This window comes from Gopherus flavomarginatus, chromosome 1 (genome assembly GCF_025201925.1).
Source record: "Gopherus flavomarginatus isolate rGopFla2 chromosome 1, rGopFla2.mat.asm, whole genome shotgun sequence".
NCBI classification, from domain to species: Eukaryota; Metazoa; Chordata; order Testudines; family Testudinidae; genus Gopherus; species Gopherus flavomarginatus.
This window is the reverse complement of record NC_066617.1, coordinates 274,802,969-274,822,877: the sequence shown is the minus strand read 5'-3', so window position 1 is coordinate 274,822,877 and position 19,909 is coordinate 274,802,969. Positions and strand designations below refer to the sequence as shown.

Sequence of the window (19,909 nt, the reverse complement as noted above, 5' to 3'; positions counted from 1 at the left end):
GCAGGATCAGTTCATGTAATACTAAAAAGCCTCTATGTTAATTTTTAATTCCTTCCTGACTTTTTCCCCCTAATCATTTGAAAAATACAGAATCATTGATATGGGGAAAAATAATCCAGAACACACAATATAAAAGTCAATGGGACAGATCCTGCGCTTATTGAAAATGGTGAATCTCCGAAGGGTCTCAGTTCTGCAGGATCAGTCCACTGAGAGGCAGAAACTTGGAAGCAATAATGGAGGGTGATAGCAGAGGCAAATGAAGTGTGGGTTTCTGTAATATGGCTGCCTATTGTGGTATGTCTGTTAAAAAGGTCAATATGGTTTTGAGATGCATCTACAGATACACTATGTCACCAGATATAACTAATTCTTCACAGCTCCTTCAACTAGCATTAACCTTTTGATTCTGACCCAAGACATAACTACATTTAAAATTAGGTTTACTTATCTGTTTGATTAAAATGTTAATTGAGCTCCAACTGATGGATTGATTGATCTCTTCAAAAAGGCCTTTCCTCCTTAAGAATGACACAACATTGACATCCCCTCTGCCCTTAACCTCAACCAAAAATAAGTAAATGAAAGTCAAACCTCCTACCCCAAGCAGAATTTTGACCTTGAAAGGGAAGAAGTGCCAGAGACTCCATGAAGTCTGCTAGGACTCCAGTGCGGAGATCAGTGTTGAATGGAAGACATTTCAGATACTGTGGTAGTGGGCAGCAGTATAAAACTCTAAAACAGATGATTAATCAAAATCCCCAGTTATATCCTCCTGTGTTGCACTAATATAATCCAGCCAGCTTTCTCCTCTGTTCTCTTCATTGCCATATGGATCCCCTGACTACAGCTTCCTCTCCAGGGACAACCTAGCTTGGGGAAGCCATGTAGTAACCGTGAGGAGCTAGTCTGCAGGCTTGGAAACATGCACGGCAGGAGGTTGGGGTAGGAAGGGACCAAGAACACAGACTTTAAAGCCTATTGGTCTGTCTGCCTTTATGTTTGTGAACCCCTGATTATGGGGTGTCCCCATATATATAAGGTTACGGGAGTCCCCTGAGATCTATATATAAAGTTATGGGTGTCCCCTGAGATCTATATATAATCAAGATTGCAATGTAATCATACTAAGAGGTAGTGACTAGAAGAAATGAGGTATGTCAGTATTTCTCATCTCTCAATCTACAGCACACAATTTTTAGAGTTAGTCAAATGGCCATGATCTAGAAGCCAAATGTGTGAATCTGACTTCTGCTTCCCTACAAAACACTTGTGAATAACATACTCATCTCTATTAGAAGTGATTTGCGCATCATTCCCATAGTCTGAAATGGTAATTAAGTGTGTAACTCTCTGTGTCTCAAAAGAAGAAATATATCCCAAAATCATCAAAGTGTGTCGAAAGGATGACCAGTTTCATCACTAATATCAGATAAACATTTCTGAAGTAGTTGAAAGGGCATAGAAGTTGAAAAATAAGAATTACTTTATTACTGATTGTTTGCATTAGGTATTATTTTGCATTGGCTTTCTTCTTGGAGAGATGAAGGCTTGTTCTTGAAGTATCAGTGCTTAGCTGCTAAGTCTTGCAGTAGAAAAGCCTCTGGCACTTTATCTTTAAGATTCCAGTATGCTTCCGGTGTGGTTTTTATACTTATCTGCAATAAAAAGCTGATTCCTATGAGTGCTTTGGATTTGCTTGAATCAGATTTACAGTCCAGCTTTTTAGCGCTGTTCTCAGTTATTATAGGAAAAGATTTTGCAGGTCTCTTCAGTTTCCCATTTCTGGAGATTGAATTCTTTTCTTTTCTTTTTGTAATAGCAGCTTCCATTTGACAAAGGGAATGGTGTTTCTTTAACATCATGCACAGCACATGTTTTCTCACCAGTAATTGCACACTGCACCATAGTAACTCTAGCTCAGGAACTAATCCATGCAACAAACCTCAATGCCAACTCTGCCCACATATCTACACCAGCGACACCATCACAGGACCTAACCAGATCAGCCACACCATCACCGGTTCATTCACCTGCACATCCACCAATGTAATATACGCCATCATATGCCAGCAATGCCCCTCTGCTATGTACATTGGCCAAACTGGACAGTCGCTACGGAAAACGATAAATGGACACAAATCAGATATTAGGAATGGCAATATACAAAAACCTGTAGGAGAACACTTCAACCTCCCTTGCCACACTATAGCAGACCTTAAGGTGGCCATCCTGCAGCAAAAAAACTTCAGGACCAGACTTCAAAGAGAAACTGCTGAGCTTCAGTTCATCTGCAAATTCGACACCATCAGCTCAGGATTAAACAAAGACTGTGAATGGCTTGCCAACTACAAAACCAGTTTCTCCTCCCTTGGTTTTCACACCTCAACTGCTAGAACAGGGCCTCATCCTCCCTGATCGAACTAACCTCATTATCTCTAGCTTGCCTGCATATATATACCTGCCCCTGGAAATTTCCACTACATGCATCTGACGAAGTGGGTATTCACCCACGAAAGCTCATGCTCCAAAACGTCTGTTAGTCTATAAGGTGCCACAGGATTCTTTGCTGCAGCACAGTTTGGTCAGAGATAGATATTTAAGTACACAGGCCCAAATTCAGACCTGGGTTCAGTGGATACAACCCCCTTGCCAGCTGTAGATTTAGCCCAGGGGTAGGCAACCTGTGGCATGCATGCCAAAGGTGGCACGCGAGCTTATTTTCAGTGGCACTTCACACTGCTCGGGTTCCGGCCACTGATCCAGGGGGCTCTGCATTTTAATTTTATTTTAAAAGAAGCTTCTTAAACATTTTAAAAACCTTATTTACTTTACATACAACAATAGTTTAGTTATAGATTATAGACTTCTAGAAAGAGACCTTCTAAAAATGTTAAAATGTATTACTGGCATGTGAAACCTTAAATTACAGTGAATAAATGAAGACTTGGCACACCACTTCTGAAAGGCTGCCGACCCCTGATTTAGCCCACGCTGTTCTGTCAGTTGTCCCCCAAAATGTCATATTAAAATCATGCCAAATTTGCTAGAAATCTCTTCAGTCTTTAGATTTCTTCCCAATCTCCTGCATAAGGGTCTTTAATTTACATTTTAAACTATCCCAGAATACAGGAACCACTTTCAGTAACACTGATAGTGGTTAAAAATAACAGTAATTGTTGTTGTTATTATTATTACTACGATGACTATATTGGGAGTTGAGGAAATCGCCCTGCGACACTATTTAACAAGTCTGCCAATGGAAATAATTTTGGAAACGGGTGTCACATTTCAGGGCAACGGCACTTGCATTCCCCCTCAGTGGTCCAACAAGGGCACACATGCTCAGTCTTCCAGCTCCCCAACCACTTCCTTTCTTGAGTAGAGACCTGAGTCTCTCTCCCTTCTGACAGGGGAATTTTCAGGCTGCACAGTTCCCTGCCTTCACTGTGTTATTTCCAGAAGAGGCAGGCTGCCCAAACACACTGGTTTCCTTTCCCTTCAGAGACAGTTAGCACGGTGACTGCCCAAAGTTATAGGTACTGCACAGCTTTTTCTGCACAAGCCTATTTTATTCTTAAGGTAAAAACACTACAGAAAAAACATTAAAAACAATCAAAGTACCTACACACTCATCTGAGATCACCTCCTCACTCTGATAAGTGTTCTGGTTGGTGATTAGGGATAAGGATTGGCACCCACCTTGGACAACAAGTCCTGTCCATTTGCTCAATCCAAAAGCAGGCTCTGAGCCAGTTTAAAAAACAGGCTATTTATCCAAAAATCCTTTCTTTGTCTGAGGATCCCTGACGACTCCAATCTGAACTAGTGTATGTGCATCTTTCCGGGGGGTGTTTTTTTTCTCTGGAGATGTTACAACCTGAGTAAATTTGCCTAATCACTCCTTGCTGTTCTCCTGTTTACCCTTCCCATGGAGATCTGTACAATCTCTCAATAACACATAAACAATTGCATTTTTAATACATTGAACTCCAAAGATATTAAACGTAATTCAATAAGGCTAAACTTAATTCAGTAGAGTTCGCTTTAATTCATAAGGTTTGACCAGGATATTGTCAGTCTGTCACAATGGGCTCTTAGATGAGTCAGAAAATTAGTAATTGAACATAAAGCTTTTCCCTTCCGCATCTCAGGTTCAAATCCCCTATGAGTCACTGAGGATTGGAAAGTCATTATCAGCTGGTGGTTTGAGTGGAATGATCTAAATGCATTTTTCAGTGAACAAGGGTCCCTATTAAAAAAAAAAAGACATTTGGCTCCATTTGGTAACCTGGTTTGTGGCACTCCCAGCAGAGGGGCCCTGGACTTAAATAAGCTAGAAGGATTGTCCTAGCATCTCTTCATTATAGGTAGTGCTTCCAGATTGGTGTTGAGACACAACAGCAGGGCATTTGTGGGTCAGCTTGCACTGCCACTGCCAATGCTGGATCTGCTCTGTGACGAGACAGATGGCTTTAGTCTCCAGGGTTGACAGGCCAACATCTTGCACAAGCACTGAAACATGCACATAAAACTGGGCACAAGTATTTGTTAGCCCACAGATGGCTGTCCTGCTCAGCATAAAAAGTGAGAGTTTACCATACCTGTCTGGAAATCATTTTATTTAAAACTGTATAATGAGCTCCAGCTCTTGCTTTAAAACCACAGTTTCACAATGGAAAAAAAAGCCTCTCTTGCTAACAGAAATAGGCCCAAGTCAGTTATCTGGATCTGAAGACCCTGAAACTTTTGGGAGTTCAACCTTCTGTACACATTTAACACTTCTGGCCCATCTCTGCTTTTGGGATTCCGCACCCTTACGCATGCTGAGTAGTAACATTGAAATCAGGGGAAGTTAGGAACCTAAATACCTTCACCTTTGAGGATCTATGAAATCAGCAGAATTAGTAGTCAAGTATTGTTCTACTTACTATGATTAAAGGAGCAGAATCTATCCCTAACTTTTACTTGTCAGGAGACATGAGTTTTTCTCACAGATCAAAATCCCTTCATTTCATTTCATTTTAAATACTAAGGGGAGAGCATTCTCACTTTAGAATGTCTCCTAGCTCATTAGTTTTGTTTTATAAATTACCAAAGTGTCTATTTGTGCTTTAAAACTGATTTACCATTTCTCCTTGATTAGAAGAGCTGTCATTGCCTTTTCTCTGCAAAAACATGAATCATGATAAGGAAGTTATTGGAAGAATTTTAGATGGCTTTATGTTCCAAAGTCAATCATTTAAAAACCCAAGTATTTGTTGTACAGGCATCCTGGTGAAATTCTTAGAACTCGTGCATGCTGAGAAAGTATCAATACCCATAAAATTTCACAGCCTCTTTTTTAGAACCCTGGCCTTAACATTTTGTAGGGAAATAAAGCTTTGGTTAACCTTGGCACTGGCAGACCTCATTAAAATAACAGCCTGTCAGTTTCAAGTTTAAAATAACAGGGTTGTCAGTTTTATATGCAGTGGAACAATCTAAGATTTTACTCTGGGTGAAATAATTTGTATGTAGCATGTGGTTGTAAGAAAGGGGAAAAGGCTGACCAATAGTGCCATCTCGAGGCTTGTGCGACTCCGAGGCTTCTGAGCACAAAAGGGGGCCATATGCACACATGAATGCATACAGCTGTAACAACAGGCAATCTGCCAGCCTGTGATTTATAACCCTCCAGAATCAACTTGATATACAGTTACATTTTTAAAAGGCTGAAAATAATTCACAACTAAGTGTGTGGTTCAGCAATCACTTGGCTTTTAAATCTGTTTTATTAGGAAATACTAATATATATAGTGTATGGAAATAACCCGGATAGAACAAATTCTCAACTCACTCTGTTTTTAAAGCTAGATCAGGGCCCTTCCCTGCCTCAAAAACTACGCACTTTTTGTTTATTTTTTGCAGTCTATAGTTCTTAAGGAGGTGATCTTTTATTAATTCTTACCATTATCATTATACTGTATAAGTTAAAATTAGACGCAATGAGCGCCTATAGTGATAATACCAAAATACTGAAGCTGACCTCCAATTAATTCAATTATGGATCCATTTACAAACCTCTGTTTAACTGATCCAGACTCTCATGAACCTAATTTCTATTAAAATTAAACAACCTGCACCCATTATCATGGTCACTTTCAGCCGGCATCATTGGAAAATTCACGTTGTGGAAGTTGCCATTTAATTACTAAGGAAGGTGATGATTTTGTGGGGGAGGAGTGAAAGGGGTTGGGGAGAAGGCAGCCTAAGGCAGGCTCAGTAATGTCTGAAAAACAATAAAAATAAAAGACTATAATTAAAGTTGTCTCATTCAGTGATAGCTGTTGACAGGAGCACTACCATGGGCTGTGCACCCAAACAGTCTTATGGATCATAAGATCAATAGTTTGTTTCAGCCAAGCTGGTAGGAATGAAGTTGAATGAAATCAAAGGAAAGCAGTGCACATATCATTTTTATTCACTATGTTTCTATGGCTAGTGAACAATGGTCACTAAAAGTACTCACCAGCAATATACTTTTAAGCTTTTGACATACTATCCTTATACTTAATATCACACTATAATGATAGACATAGACATAATAAATAGTCAGATACACTGTACATGCCACAAGTACACAGAATATGTTGCTATAAACAAAATTGCTGGCCATTAGTTTTAGAATGCTTTCAGATTAAATCTCTACTGACCATAAATCCAAATCAATGCATGAAATTCATGGACAGTGTTTGGCTTATATGACATAGTAGAAATCAAATCACAATGAGCTGCGCATTCCCTCTCCCTTACCATTTAACCCACATATGATGTGCACTTCACTACACAACGCATGACTTAAATCAGGGTTTCTCAAACAGGGGTTGCCGCTTGTGTAGGGAAAGCCCCCAGTGGGCCGGGCCAGTGTGTTTACCTGTCCCATCCGCAGGTCCAGCCGATCGCGACTCCCACTGGCTACAGATTGCTGCTCTGGGCCAATAGGGGCTGCTGGAAGCAGCGGCCAGTAAGTCCCTTAACCCACGTCGCTTTCAGCACTTTACAGAGCATACCCACTTAAAACATTTTCTGACCGTTTACACCACTATTTACTTAAGTGCAGAATTTTGCCCAGAAAGCTCTTAGAGAGTTACTCCTGCTGACACTACATCTCTTGGTGACTAGTGAGAGATTTGCGCACAGAGCTGAGAGGGATAAAAGCCAACCCTGGATTTTGGCTGTCGACCAGTGATACTCAGACCTCAGTTGTTCAGTAGCCAAATTAGTGATTAACATTACCCAAAGGAGCCTCAGTAGTGTGAATTCATTGTTTCGTTTACTATAGTACTATCTATATCAGGGATTGGCAACCTTTGGCACGCGGCTCGCCAGAGTAAGCACCCACGGTTCGTCGTCCCAGGCCAATGGGGGCTGCGGGAAGCTGCGCGGGCTGAGGGATGTGCTGGCCGCCACTTCTCGCAGCCCCCATTGGCCTGGAGCAGCGAACCGCAGCCAGTGGGAGCTGCAATCAGCCAAACTTGCTGATGCGGCAGGTAAACAAACCAGCCTGGCCCACCGCGTGCCAAAGGTTGCAGAGTCCTGAACTATATAGTCATATTTAAACAGTATGACAAAGGAAATATTTAGTTTATATATATATAAGCAGAGTCAGGATGAGCTCTACCCTGACATCTGTTGGTGAATTATGGGAAGTGTGGAAAGAATTTCAGAAAGTGTGAATTCTCAGATATTTGCATGGGCACGCCCAGCATAGCCCAATGCAGCCTGGGATGGTTATTTTGACAGCTCTGGGATCCCCAATTTCTTTGTTATTGAGGCAGGATAAATAAAGTGTTGCCACCCGATTATGTGAATGAGGGGCTACGAGACTGCTTTATGACAGAGATGTCTCAATATAACTTAAGTGACACTTGCTAAACAAGGGACATGGGTTCCAATACCCAGTGAATTGAGAGAGGTTGGGCACTGGTGTGTGTAATTGATGGTATGGGCCCCTTTTGAGGGCCTGGAACACCAATTGCACATCCTCCTCTCTCCACTGTTAAAGAGTAGAGCTAATTTTGATTCCATTAGGAGTCCATTGAGACTGCTGAGCTGAATTCAGCTTGGGCCACTAGTGCACCAGCACCAGGGCTCCCCTACTAAGAGCTGAGCTGAGATCACTGAGTGCTGTATTAACTAGTGGGGGAGCCTGAAGACCTATCGTTAAGCGGCTGGCAGAGCAGAGCCGTTTGCAGCACGTTGGAGCAGCCCATGGAACAGTGAGTAGAGTGAAGTGGTTTGCAGGGACGGCTGGAGAAGTGGCACAGCTGGTGTAGTGGAGCTGGTCATGGTGAAGGCTGCAGCAGAACTCCACGGAGAGGCGGAGCAGTTGGCCCTGGCCCACGTAAGGTGCCCCTTAACACTTGTGTGGACTCCCCCCCATTTCCACCCAGGCTGGGGGGGTAGAACTCTGCAGATAAACTTTTGAATTCTGGCGTAGCACTGACCAGAGACTTTCAGGTTGTTGGACTTTGGGATGATTGGGCTTAAGACCCTAAGGGGGAAAGGACATTGCCAAACGTACTTGGAGGTGGGTTTTTGTTTATAATTTGTGTTATAATCCTGTTTGTGGTATTTCTCCAATGGGATGCCGCATTGTTTCCTTCCTTTATTAAAAGGATTTTGCTACACTCAGACTCCGTGCTTGCGAGAGGGGAAGTATTGCCTCCTAGAGGCGCCCAGGGGGGTGTGGTATGTAAGTGTCCCAGGTCACTGGGTGGGGGCTCGAGCCGGTTATGCATGGTGTTATTGAAACGGAACCCCTGGATACTGAACCCAGCCCTTGTTGCTGCCAACTCAGAGAAGCAGAAGGGTTACATATATAAAATTCTCACAGCAAATAAATTAATAATTCAGTGCAAGCTGATAATTAAATTAGTTAATAACATAGTAAAAACATCCTGATTGGTTAATAATTAAATCACATCATGTTTTAATATCATGTACTGCAATGAGCCGCCGAACACACATTGAAGAGCCACTGGTGACTCATGAGCTGCAGTCTAAGTATCACTGCTTTAGACTCTCTGGGCCTCACTTGGGAGAACATTTAAACAGAAAGGCAAACTTAGCTTCCCACTTAAATTTAAAATACAAAAACATCTGAAATTTGCAGAATAACCATAAAAAAATGGCACAAAAAATGTCAGAGGAAGAGTAATAGGAAACATTTCTTCTTAAAACAATGCCTGAGTCTTGCTCATGATACTACCTGTATGATGTTCAACAGACTGTTACCCGAAGCAGATGATTGTGTGGTTAATTCCTAACTGTGACTACACAATTCAAAAATAGTTGGGTAAATTTCTCCTGGGTCTTCCATATTAATGAAATGTCATCATTTTGTTGTCAGGCCTTTATTATTCTTGTGTTACATTTCTTAATTAACCCAAATTATCTGTTCTGAATAGTAGGAGTTAGCTGGTGTTTTTCTATGATGGAGCTAATCATTCTGGGATTGTGTTCCCTATAGATTTAAGGGCCTGATACTTGACTGCTTTGTAATCTTGTGTACAAGGTAATTTGAAAAATCAGAATGGTAGAGTCTTACTCTCAGTTTATGCTTTGAACTTCAAAGGAACTAACATGCTTAAAGTTAAGCAGATGCTTTGCTGAACAAGGATGGAATAAAACACATGTCCAAGTGTTTTGCTGACATAGTACCTAAGTGACTTGTCCAAGGTCACATAGGAAGTCTGTGGCAAGCTAGAAAATGACCCTGGATCGCCTGAGTCCCAAGCCAATACCTTAACCACAAGTCCATCCTTCCTCTCAGCACTTAAGACCCCCTTGAACAGGGGCGGGTCCAGCTACCAGTGCAGCAAGCGCGTGCCTGGGGTGGCAAGCCCCAGAGGGCAGCCTGCCAGTCACTGTGAGGGTGGCAGGCAGGCAGCTTTTGATAGCATGCCTGCAGGAGGTCTACCGGTCCCACGGTTTTGGCAGCAATTTGGCAGCAGGGACGCTGATGGCATGGCACCGGCAGACCTCCCGCAGGCATGCCGCCGAATCCACGTGACCAGCAGACCACCCGCAGATGCACCACCAAATCCGCACGATCAGTGGACCTCCCGCAGGTGCGCCGCCGAATCCGCGTGACCAGCGGACCGCCCGCAGGCGCACTGCCAAAAGCTGCCTGCCTGCATGCTTGGGGCAGCAAAATACATAGAGCCGCCCCTGCCCTTGAAGGATTGCTAAATTCACGCTCAAACATTTAACATCTCTCACTCACACAGTAACGCTTTCTGTGAACAATTACAGAGACGGGCCAGGCTAACCTTGTACAATTTTCAAACCCATCACCAAATTTACATACACTAATGAACCAGAAATCTAATATTTTTGTGGGTATCAATTTGTAAGTCCCTTTTCTTATGACGGACAGCTGCTGCAACTCAGATCAACACTTTCCCCTAAATAATCTTTGGATGAATTGTTCAGAATAGATCCTAAAGTCTGACAAGAAAAAATCAGATAATTCCCATTCAAAGAGATTTGGATGCCAATCCCTGCTAGAACGAGCGGAAGGGAACTATATAAAATATCAAAATTACATAGGCCTTTTGTTTAAATGTTTTCATAAAAGTCTAACAGAGCTTGAAAGATAATCTTTAATTCAGATGAAAAACTCACAGAATAATAAATACCAAGGAATTATTTACAAGGCCACAGCTCACTGAATGGGCTACAGTAGTCTGACTTCATAAACCACAAGTGAGAAATATTAGCTGAATCCTTAATGGCTTTTATCTCATCTTAGGGGTACTGTACATCTGATATGTATTTTTTTAGAATGCTGTTGATCTTCAAAAGATGTATTGTGGAGAACACATAACTGTGGCGACTAACAGGAGACTTTCTGTTGATGTGGTTGGGATGACCTCACAACTAAAGTCACCCGAAACCCTCAGGAAAATGTTATGAATTCCATAGAATTATGTCTCCCTAATTCTGTGCAGTATTTTTAAGGCTATTTAAAATTTAAAATATATCTCTGATCCACTCAGCTTTCACACCATGTGACTGAACATAGATTCATAGACTTTAAGGCCAAAAAGGACCATTATGATCATCCAGTCCAGAGGTTGGTAACCTCTGGCACGTGGCTCGCCAGGGTAAGCACCCTGGCAGGCCAGGCCAGTTTGTTTACCTGCCGCATCAGCAGGTTCAGCCGATCACAGCTCCCACTGGCCTTAGTTCGCCATCCCAGGCTGACCAACAGTGCCAATGGGGGCGGCGCGAAGCGGCGCGGGCTGAGGAATGTGCTGGCTGTGGCTTCCTGCCGCCCACATTAGCCTGGGATGGCAAACCGTGGTCAGTGAGAGCCATGGTCTGCCGAACCTGCCGACACGGCAGGTAAACAAACTGGCCCAGCCCGCCAAGGTGCTTACCCTGGCGAGCTTCATGCCAGAGGTTGTCGACCCCTGATCTAGTCTGACCCTGCTGTACTTTGCAGGCCACAGAATTTCACCCACCCACTCCTCTAATAAACATGACCATCATCCTCCACTCTGTCTCTTAAAGGGAACCTCAAGTAGCTTGTATCACCATTTCCTCCTCCACTAATGGCTAACAGAAATGGCACTGTACTTCCAGAAAATCCAAAGTCAAGGTTAGCTTCATGGGGGAAGAACAGCAGGTCAGCTGAGCCCGTCAAGTCCAGCTATAGCTACCATGCTTCAAAAGGATGAGCAGAAGTCCCAGTAAAGCTGTGTGAAAGAATAAAAGACTTGATGAGTTGTGTCAGTGCCCTTGTTCAACACCGTGTAATGTCAGAGTAAAACAGGCTAGAGAAGGACATAGCTAGCAAGTGAAAATATTCATTACCACACTCCCCACTCTAATACAATTTAAATGTTTATTTTTAGAGTGTAGCTTTCCATAATCTGAGTTTTAAGACATTGTATCTGCAGTGGGGACCATTAGAAACAAAACATTTGTCATTCAACAGTGATTACAGCACTACAGTATCACCTCTTCTAAGTGTCTGATAGGGAAGAAACTACATTATTGGAGAGCACAGGTACCTGGTGTGGTAAGCATTATCCTGTGTGGTCTAGTGGGTCATACTCTAAACTATGGTTTAGGAGTCCTTGGTTCAGCTACTGATATTACTTTGGGCAAGTCACCATGCCTCAGTTTCCCTGTCTGTAAAATGGGAGTTATGATATAGACTTCCTTTGTAAAGTGCTTTGAGAGGTATAGAAGAAAAGTGCTATATAAGAACTAGGCCAAGTCACGTAAATTTCTCTCTGTCATTTCCCCCAGCTACAAAATGAAGATAATGCTTCAGAGGAAAGCTTTGAGGATTAATTAGTTAATGTTTACAATGTGCTATAAGCGGGCTCTTGTTACTTTGTCTTATCTGTTTTTGTAGTGCAGAAAAATCTCTATGATTATGAAGTTTAATAATCCATCATTCTTCTGCGGTGTAAAGCAGTGCACACACAGAGAGCCCATATACAACAACAGCATAACATTTGCAAAAATGACAGTGGAGCTGGACCTCTCATGTTCATTTTTACAGGGATATTCTGAAAACCTTGTCCAGGGTTTGAGTCATGGGACTTCCATTAAAATCCCTTACAATACTGTGAGACTTTACTAAGAATTGTATGGAAGTGCAGGATTAGCACAGCAAAAGGGAAGGCTTTCATAAAGGGGTAAATGAAGAAAAAGCCCCTTCCAAAGGATATTTACTCGTTTGTGACTCAAAATGAAAGTATGCAGTACTAAATTGCCAGTCATGTTCTTTTTCATATGGCTATCAAAATCTAAGTTTTAGGGGTCAGAACCTATTCCTGATATAAGTCACTACTCCTGAGAATCCAAGCTCAGCACTGATGTCAGTGGGAATACTTCTGTAAATAACTGCTCACCAGGCATCACAGTGAGCCTAAATAAATAGTCACAGCCATTGGATTAGAAATGTTCTCCTGTTGCTTTTAAACTCCTGGAGTTTATTGAAATAGTTACTGCTTTCTGCAGCCTATTTTTCCCCCATTTCAAGCCAGACAGTGTTGTATAGAATTTATCCAAGCTACTGCACTGTGGAATTTACATCTTGGTATGGGAGCACCTGGGGGTTAACAGAGCTGCTTTCCTTGATTGGCTGAGTCACTAGTAAACCTCAGTTTTTGTCCCTCAGTCCCAGGCAAACAGGAGTGGGAGGAATTCCTGTCCACTCACTTCTCAGGCACTCTGCTCCAAGAGACCCAAAAGATCCAGCAAGGACCAGGAGAAATCAATACAATATTCTGTAATGTACTGTGTTGATTTATCTCAACACCATTTACAAAGTCACTGAGGATTTGCCTAGTGTCGATAATCTGGTGTGTAATTTTTTGGCTTGAAAGGGCTCCCCTGTTGAGAGCTGAAAGGCTTGCACATGCTGCTGCAGTGTGTGATACTAAAACTAAACTAGGGTTGGAGGAGATGTATATAGATCTCTATCATTGCAGGAATTGTTGTCAACAAGTCATGCAGCAAAATACTTTTTTACTTATTTAGAATCTTGGTTATTCAGTTACTGTTGAAAATGTGCACAGTACTTCAGATGCAATATTCTCAGATGTTTCTATCACCTGCAGTATAATGTGACAGAGTTTCAGTATTACACAGCAGGGTGGGGCATTTGTTCAGAGAGCTACACTGTCTTCAGAACAAAAGATTAAAGAGCTAAATAGCCCAGTACAATCTTGTGCCTCAACCACTGAAAAGCCTATCTTAAAACTGAATGGAAGAATGGAGAGCTTTTATTTCTTGGTTTTTAAAGAATAAAACTCAGTGATTTCCTTTGAAAGCTAGTCAACAAGTTCCCCATAATCGTATTACATTTAATATGAAATGCATCTGTTTCCATAAGAACAACCATTGCAAGCCCAATGATACCATTAATCTTTTGTAGCCTACCCTTTGTTGTGCCTTTTAGCTACATTTATAGATTTTCTGCCCTTGTAAACCAAATGCAAAACAAAAACTGATAACATTTTGGTCTGAACATTCATCAAATACATGCTGAAAGCAAGTTTGCACTGGTTTGCTGGCTTATACCAACCAGTGCAATCTCTTGCACAGAAGGGAGCTTGCAACTTCAGGGACCTGTTTTAAATCTGTCCTATCATTTCTTGAAGTTGAGGTCTACATATAAATATCTATCTGGTTCTAGTTATATAGGTGGATATGATGTGTGTGTGTGTGTGTGTGTGTGTGTGTGTGTGTGTGTGTGTGTGTGTGTGTGTGTGTGTGTGTGTGTGTGTGTGTGTGTGTGTGTGTGTGTGTGTGTATAAAATCTTTTCAGCATCACAGACTCCAAATCTATTGCATTTTACTCACAGCTTTTGGGTACTTTGCATCTGTTCACTACCAGTTCAACAGTTATTATAAGCTAGACATGTAGAATTAAATATAATTATTTAGACAATTTACCAAACCAGGTAGATCAGTGGGTGAGACATTTTATCTGATGAAACACTGTTTTATTGAATTGGCATTTATTAGACTACCAGGCAGATTGATGATTGGGAGGATGGAAATTTAGAACTCTTCAGTAAAAAAGGAGAATAGGGAAGAACAAAATGTTCTCTCTGTGGCTATCCCTTTTCTCTCTGTTTAAAAACATCTGGCTTGAGGACGAGTGAGTTAAAGATGTCTTGGATTATTTATGCTTATTCAACCCAAATGCAATGTGCCTTGCTTGGAAATACAGGAAATACAGGAATCTTCTTAACCTCCACCATCAAATAGTATGGAATTAAGCACTCTTTTCTTAAAAATGACAGTGAGTATGGATGTCCTCTTTAACCAAGTGTGCCTCTTGTCTCTTGATCAGGTAACAGACATAAAAGAAAAACTGAAGCTTTCAAAAAAGTTCTGGTCAACTTTACCATATACTATCTGCAAGGATGAAAGAGTGACAGCTGGCATGTCAAATGAAGAGGACTGCTGGAATGGCCATACCAAAGCTAGGTGAGGAAGACTCCTCCCCAGATAGTAGCATACTAATTCCACATCTGGCCTTGGAATGGTTAGCTGGTTATGTGTTCTAAGACTTGTTTACAAAACCACTTAAAGCACTGAAATGGAAATAGGGCAGAACAAGTAATTGCCACAGAAAGTTAGTAGCTGGGAGCACTTACCATCAAGGTGCCATTAAATCTAGAGTGTGAGACATTTTGAATGTTCACATTGTGTCAGAATTTGAACATGGAGACTATTCATTGCTTAGATTCTAGGTGGAATTATTTATTCTGAGATCACAAAGAGCCCTTTAGTACTTGTTAGTGTCCCTGTGTAGTGATGGACAAACAGTGAAGCAATTTACACATGGGATCTTCTCTTAGGATATAACAGATATTGGAATTTCAACTCTATTTTACTATTTATTGGTAATCCTTTTGGTTATTGGTTGAGTAAAACTGAAAAATAGATGGGATATAATATATATAACCTTCCTAGTTGCCTCATGTGGAAGACCTGACCTTATACCACATGAGTGCAGAAACTGCTTTGGCATCTGCTCTCATATTTCAGCAATTTTTCTGTAATTTTCAACTTTGAAGTCAGGTTGGATCACTATTTTGTGGTAGGACTGTTGCTGGAAAATTGCTAAATTCACAGATTGATTCAGCAAGTGAGAAACACATGTGGATAGTCATTGCTGAGAAAGTGGTGGACAGGTTGGATCAGGGAGCATGTTGAGGGAAGGTTACAGTTTGGTTTAGCAACAGCTATGAGTGCTGCTGCTGAGGTGAAGGGAGGAGCTATGGCAGCGGTCAGCAACCTCTGGCACGCAGCTCGCCAGGGTAAGCACCCTGGCGGGCCGGGCCAGTTTGTTTACCTGCCGCGTTGACAGGTTTGGACGATCGTGGCTCCCACAGCCCATGGCACATCCCTCAGCCCACGGCACTTCCCACCGCCCCCATTGGCTGGGATGGTGAACAACGGCCAGTGGGAGCCATGGTCCGCCAAACCTGCCAAAGCGGCAGATAAACAAACTGGCCTGGCCTGCCAGGGTGCTTACCCTGGCAAGCCATGTGCCAGAGGTTGCCAACCCCTGAGCTATGGGTTCTGAGTAGGGCTAGGCAAAAAAATTTTAACCAAAAATTTTTCCACAGAAAAATGCATTCGGGTTGACCAAAACATTTCACAAATTTGTGTTGATTTTGACAAATTGTTTTGGTTAGGGAAAAAAAAGGTTGTTTTTAGTTTTTACCTTTCCAAATTGAAACATTTTGATTTTTTTAAAGCTAGATTCTTAGGAGATTTAGGTGAGGAAAAGTGATAATCCCCAGGCCCAAACCCTAGTGGGTCTTCACTGGAACTGGAACACACAGATGTCCCCCACCCATGAGTGCCCTAACCACCACACTAGAGAGTCACTCTCATGCTCTGATCCAATGACTATTTAATTAATTATACAAAATGGAATGGCTTCAGCAGGAGAGTTGACAGCTACCCATTTCAATAGCTGAGTAGTTAGGGCACTCAGTTGGGATGTGGGAACCTCAGTTCAAGTTGTGGCTCCAAAGCTATTGGCTATAAAGAGGTGGCAGCATTCTCTGCTCCTTGGTTTCATGACGACACTTAAGTCTCCTGGCGAATCTTGTCCTTCATTTCCAAATTACCTTTGTTTGTTATATTTTAAAATGTTTAAAGATGCCTGAAACTTTGTTTCAGGTTGAAAGAAGTATTTCATACAACATGAAACCAAAAAAAATTCTGACTTTTTGCTTCACCAAAAATTCTGACAAATTTTGGTCAGAAATTTTTTTTTCAATTGTTTGAAACTGCCAGCAAACCAAAAATTCACTCCTTTGCACAGTTCTAGTCCTGAGTACCCAATGAATGCAGTTCCTTACTGCTGTGATACAGTTTCAAACCCACCTTGTAGCTTTATTAACCATTACCTATTTGTGGAAACAAGCTGGTAGATGAAAATTAGACAGCCACAGAATCAGCAAAAATCCCTTCAAGTTTGAACTGAACTGGATGTCTTTTGTCTTAAGTTATGTCTACACTCCAAACCTTACAGTGGAATAGCTGTACCACTGCATCTGTGCTGCTGTAAGGTATCCTGTGTAGCTGCTTTGTGCAATAGGAGAGAGCTCTCCCATCGGCATAATGAAACCATCCCCAATGAGCAGCGGAAGTAATGACAGTGGGAGATGCTCCCTCCCAACATAGTGCTATCCACACCGGCGCTTTTGCTGGTGAAACTTTTGTTGGTCAGGGTTGGTTTTTTCACACCCCTGACCAACAAAAGTTTTAGCAACCAAAGTCAGAATGTAGCCAATAGCCTAAGATGTAATTATGAAAAAAAATTAACAATATGTCATAAGTCAGCGTATGTCAACTTCTCCATTGCAGGATACTTTGTAAGAAAAAGATTCCCTCAAGGACCCACCTCCCCTCCCAATGTCTTAATCCCCCACTGCTTAATTGTCAAAAGTTTCATTTTGCAGACAAGCCCAAAGGGCTCTGCAGCCTACAGGTGGACTATGGACCATAATTTGATAAGAACTGGTATAAATCTACTCTCCAAAGCCAGGAGTATTATTTTCTTAATGTCTAGCTGTTAGGCCCCTTCCACTGAGTGCCCCTGAAGCCTGTGAGGGAAGCAAATGGCAGCTAACAGAACAATAGCAGGAATACTTATATATAACAAAGGTTGGCAACCTCTAGCACATGGCTCGCCAGGGAAAGCACCCTGACAGGACAGGACAGTTGGTTTACCTGCTGCGTCAGCAGGTTCGATGGACCGCGGCTCTGACTGGCCGCACTTCGCCGTCCCAGGCCAATGGGGGCGGCAGGAAGTGCTGCGGGCTGAGGGATGTGCTGGCCGCGGCTTCCCGCTGCCCCCATTGGCCTGGGACGGCCAGTGGGATCCACAATCGGCCAAACCTGCCGATGCGGCAGGTAAACAAACTGGCCCGGCCTGCCAGGGTGCTTACCCTGGTGAGCCGCGTGCCAGAGATTGCCGACCCCTGATATATAACAACATACAGTGGTGTTGCAGCCATGTCATGTATACTATGTTCATCTTAAAAGGACCATGTGAGAATAAAGTTTGAAATCATCTTCCTCCACAATCGCTATTATTCTAGCAATGTTTCATAAATTACGACCTCTTGCAGGTGTGCTCTGCTGGCAAAAGGAAGCTGGCTAGTGTGTGTTGCTCTGTGAAGCACACATTACTAAGGAGTGCATACTGCTCCTATTGAAAAGAGCCCTACAGCATGCCTGCTAAAATCCTGCTTGGTTTCCTTGAGCAATTCTAGTTTTTTGTACTACGTGCATGGCCAGTACCACTCAGCTCCCTTTTGCCCCAGGCACCTCTACAGATTAGGGCTTGATATTATCTTAAATATGCAGGATTTGGCCCATCCAAAATGGATAGGTTTTCTTTTGAGTTTACAAAGGAGCAATTCTCTTGCACCTTTCCTTTTGCAATATTTACATCATGGGAAGTCTTGCACTTGGAACAAAAGAGAAACTGTTACTCCAAGTGTCAGTTAAACGTAATTAACAGGATATGTGAAATTTGACAATGCCCTAGAGAGCAAGGTCATTCCTCTTTACTGTTGCATAAAACGTACCCTTACTCATGACTAGTATCTACAATAAAGTACTAGTCAGCATGAATCAGGGCAGCAGAAGCTGGCCTGTTTGTAAATAAAGGATTTGATTTCTTTGTATTCGTATGCTTGCCTGTTCTCTGCCTTGGCTTCTGTACTAGCCTCCCTTTTACCCCATGGTAGAAATAGGCACGTATTTTGAATTCCAGAGTGAATCATAGACGTTAGAAATAGAAAAAAACAGTTGGGTGATCTAGCCTATTCCCTAGTGTAATAGTCTGCCAGTCGCTTAGATTCTCTTCATAAGTTCCTCAGGGCATGAGCAGAGGAAGCTCCCTAGAAGTAGGGGGGGCACCAGCACCTGGACCGTGGCTCCGCCCATGATCCACCCTGAGACCCACCCCCGCTTGGCCTCCTCCCACCCATACTCCACCCCCACTCTGCCCCAGGCCCTGCTCCTGCTCGGCCCCCACCCCCAATGCTCCCCACTCACTGCTCGTGCCGCTAAACCCCTCCCTAGAGCCTCCCCTCCCCGCTTCCCAATGACACTTCTGGATAGATCTTAAGGATTCCCTATTCTCGATAAAGCATCTGCAACAATAGACTCCAAAGAAGTAATCTAGATTTTGTACCCTTGGCTCGGTGTAGCCACACTAGTGGGGCCTGGTCACTTAGTACAGTGAACTTTTTGTTATACAAATAGAGCTTAAGCTGCTTAACTGCCCGGACAATTGCATAGCATTTTTTCTTGATTGTAGCATAGTTCTGCTCAGTGGATGTTAGTTTTTTTCTTAAGTATGCAATGTGGTAGCTGCCCTGATTTCTAAGGATTTGTCTACACAGGCACTTTGTCGGCAAAACTTTTGTCATTCGGGGGTGTTAACAAACACACACACTCTGAATGACAAAAGTCTAACTGACGAAAATCTCCGATGTGAACAGTGTTTCTCCTGCCGACAAACAGCAGCTACACTGCACGGCTTTTAGCAGCACAGCTGTAGCGGCACAACCATGTCGCTAAAAGCCTTGTAGTGTAGCCATAGCCTAAAAGTCTGACCTGAGTTTGGCGCTCTTAGCTGTGAGCCACTCCAGCTACTGCGATTCCTAAGCAATGAACAGGGAAATATAACAAAAGACAAAATATTTTTTAAAAAACAGTGTCTTAGGTGCTGCTGATCAAAGAAAATTGTAGTTGTAGAATTGCAAAATACACAGCGGCTCTTGTGTTTCATTCAACACATCCATCTTTTAACATTGCATATACCAGAAAATGTATATTATGAAACTGAGGTTAT

General features: G+C 42.4%; 1 protein-coding gene across 2 annotated transcripts in view; it reads left to right on the top strand.

Moving 5' to 3' along the window:
- Positions 1-19,909, top strand: part of GPC6 (glypican 6) — a 1,185,284-nt gene that overhangs the window by 1,151,192 nt on the left and 14,183 nt on the right. For both annotated transcript variants that reach the window (XM_050949026.1, XM_050949016.1), the window contains one exon: positions 14,870-15,006. In XM_050949026.1, coding sequence (XP_050804983.1) covers positions 14,870-15,006 — 137 coding nt within the window. The remainder of the gene's footprint in view (positions 1-14,869; positions 15,007-19,909) is intronic.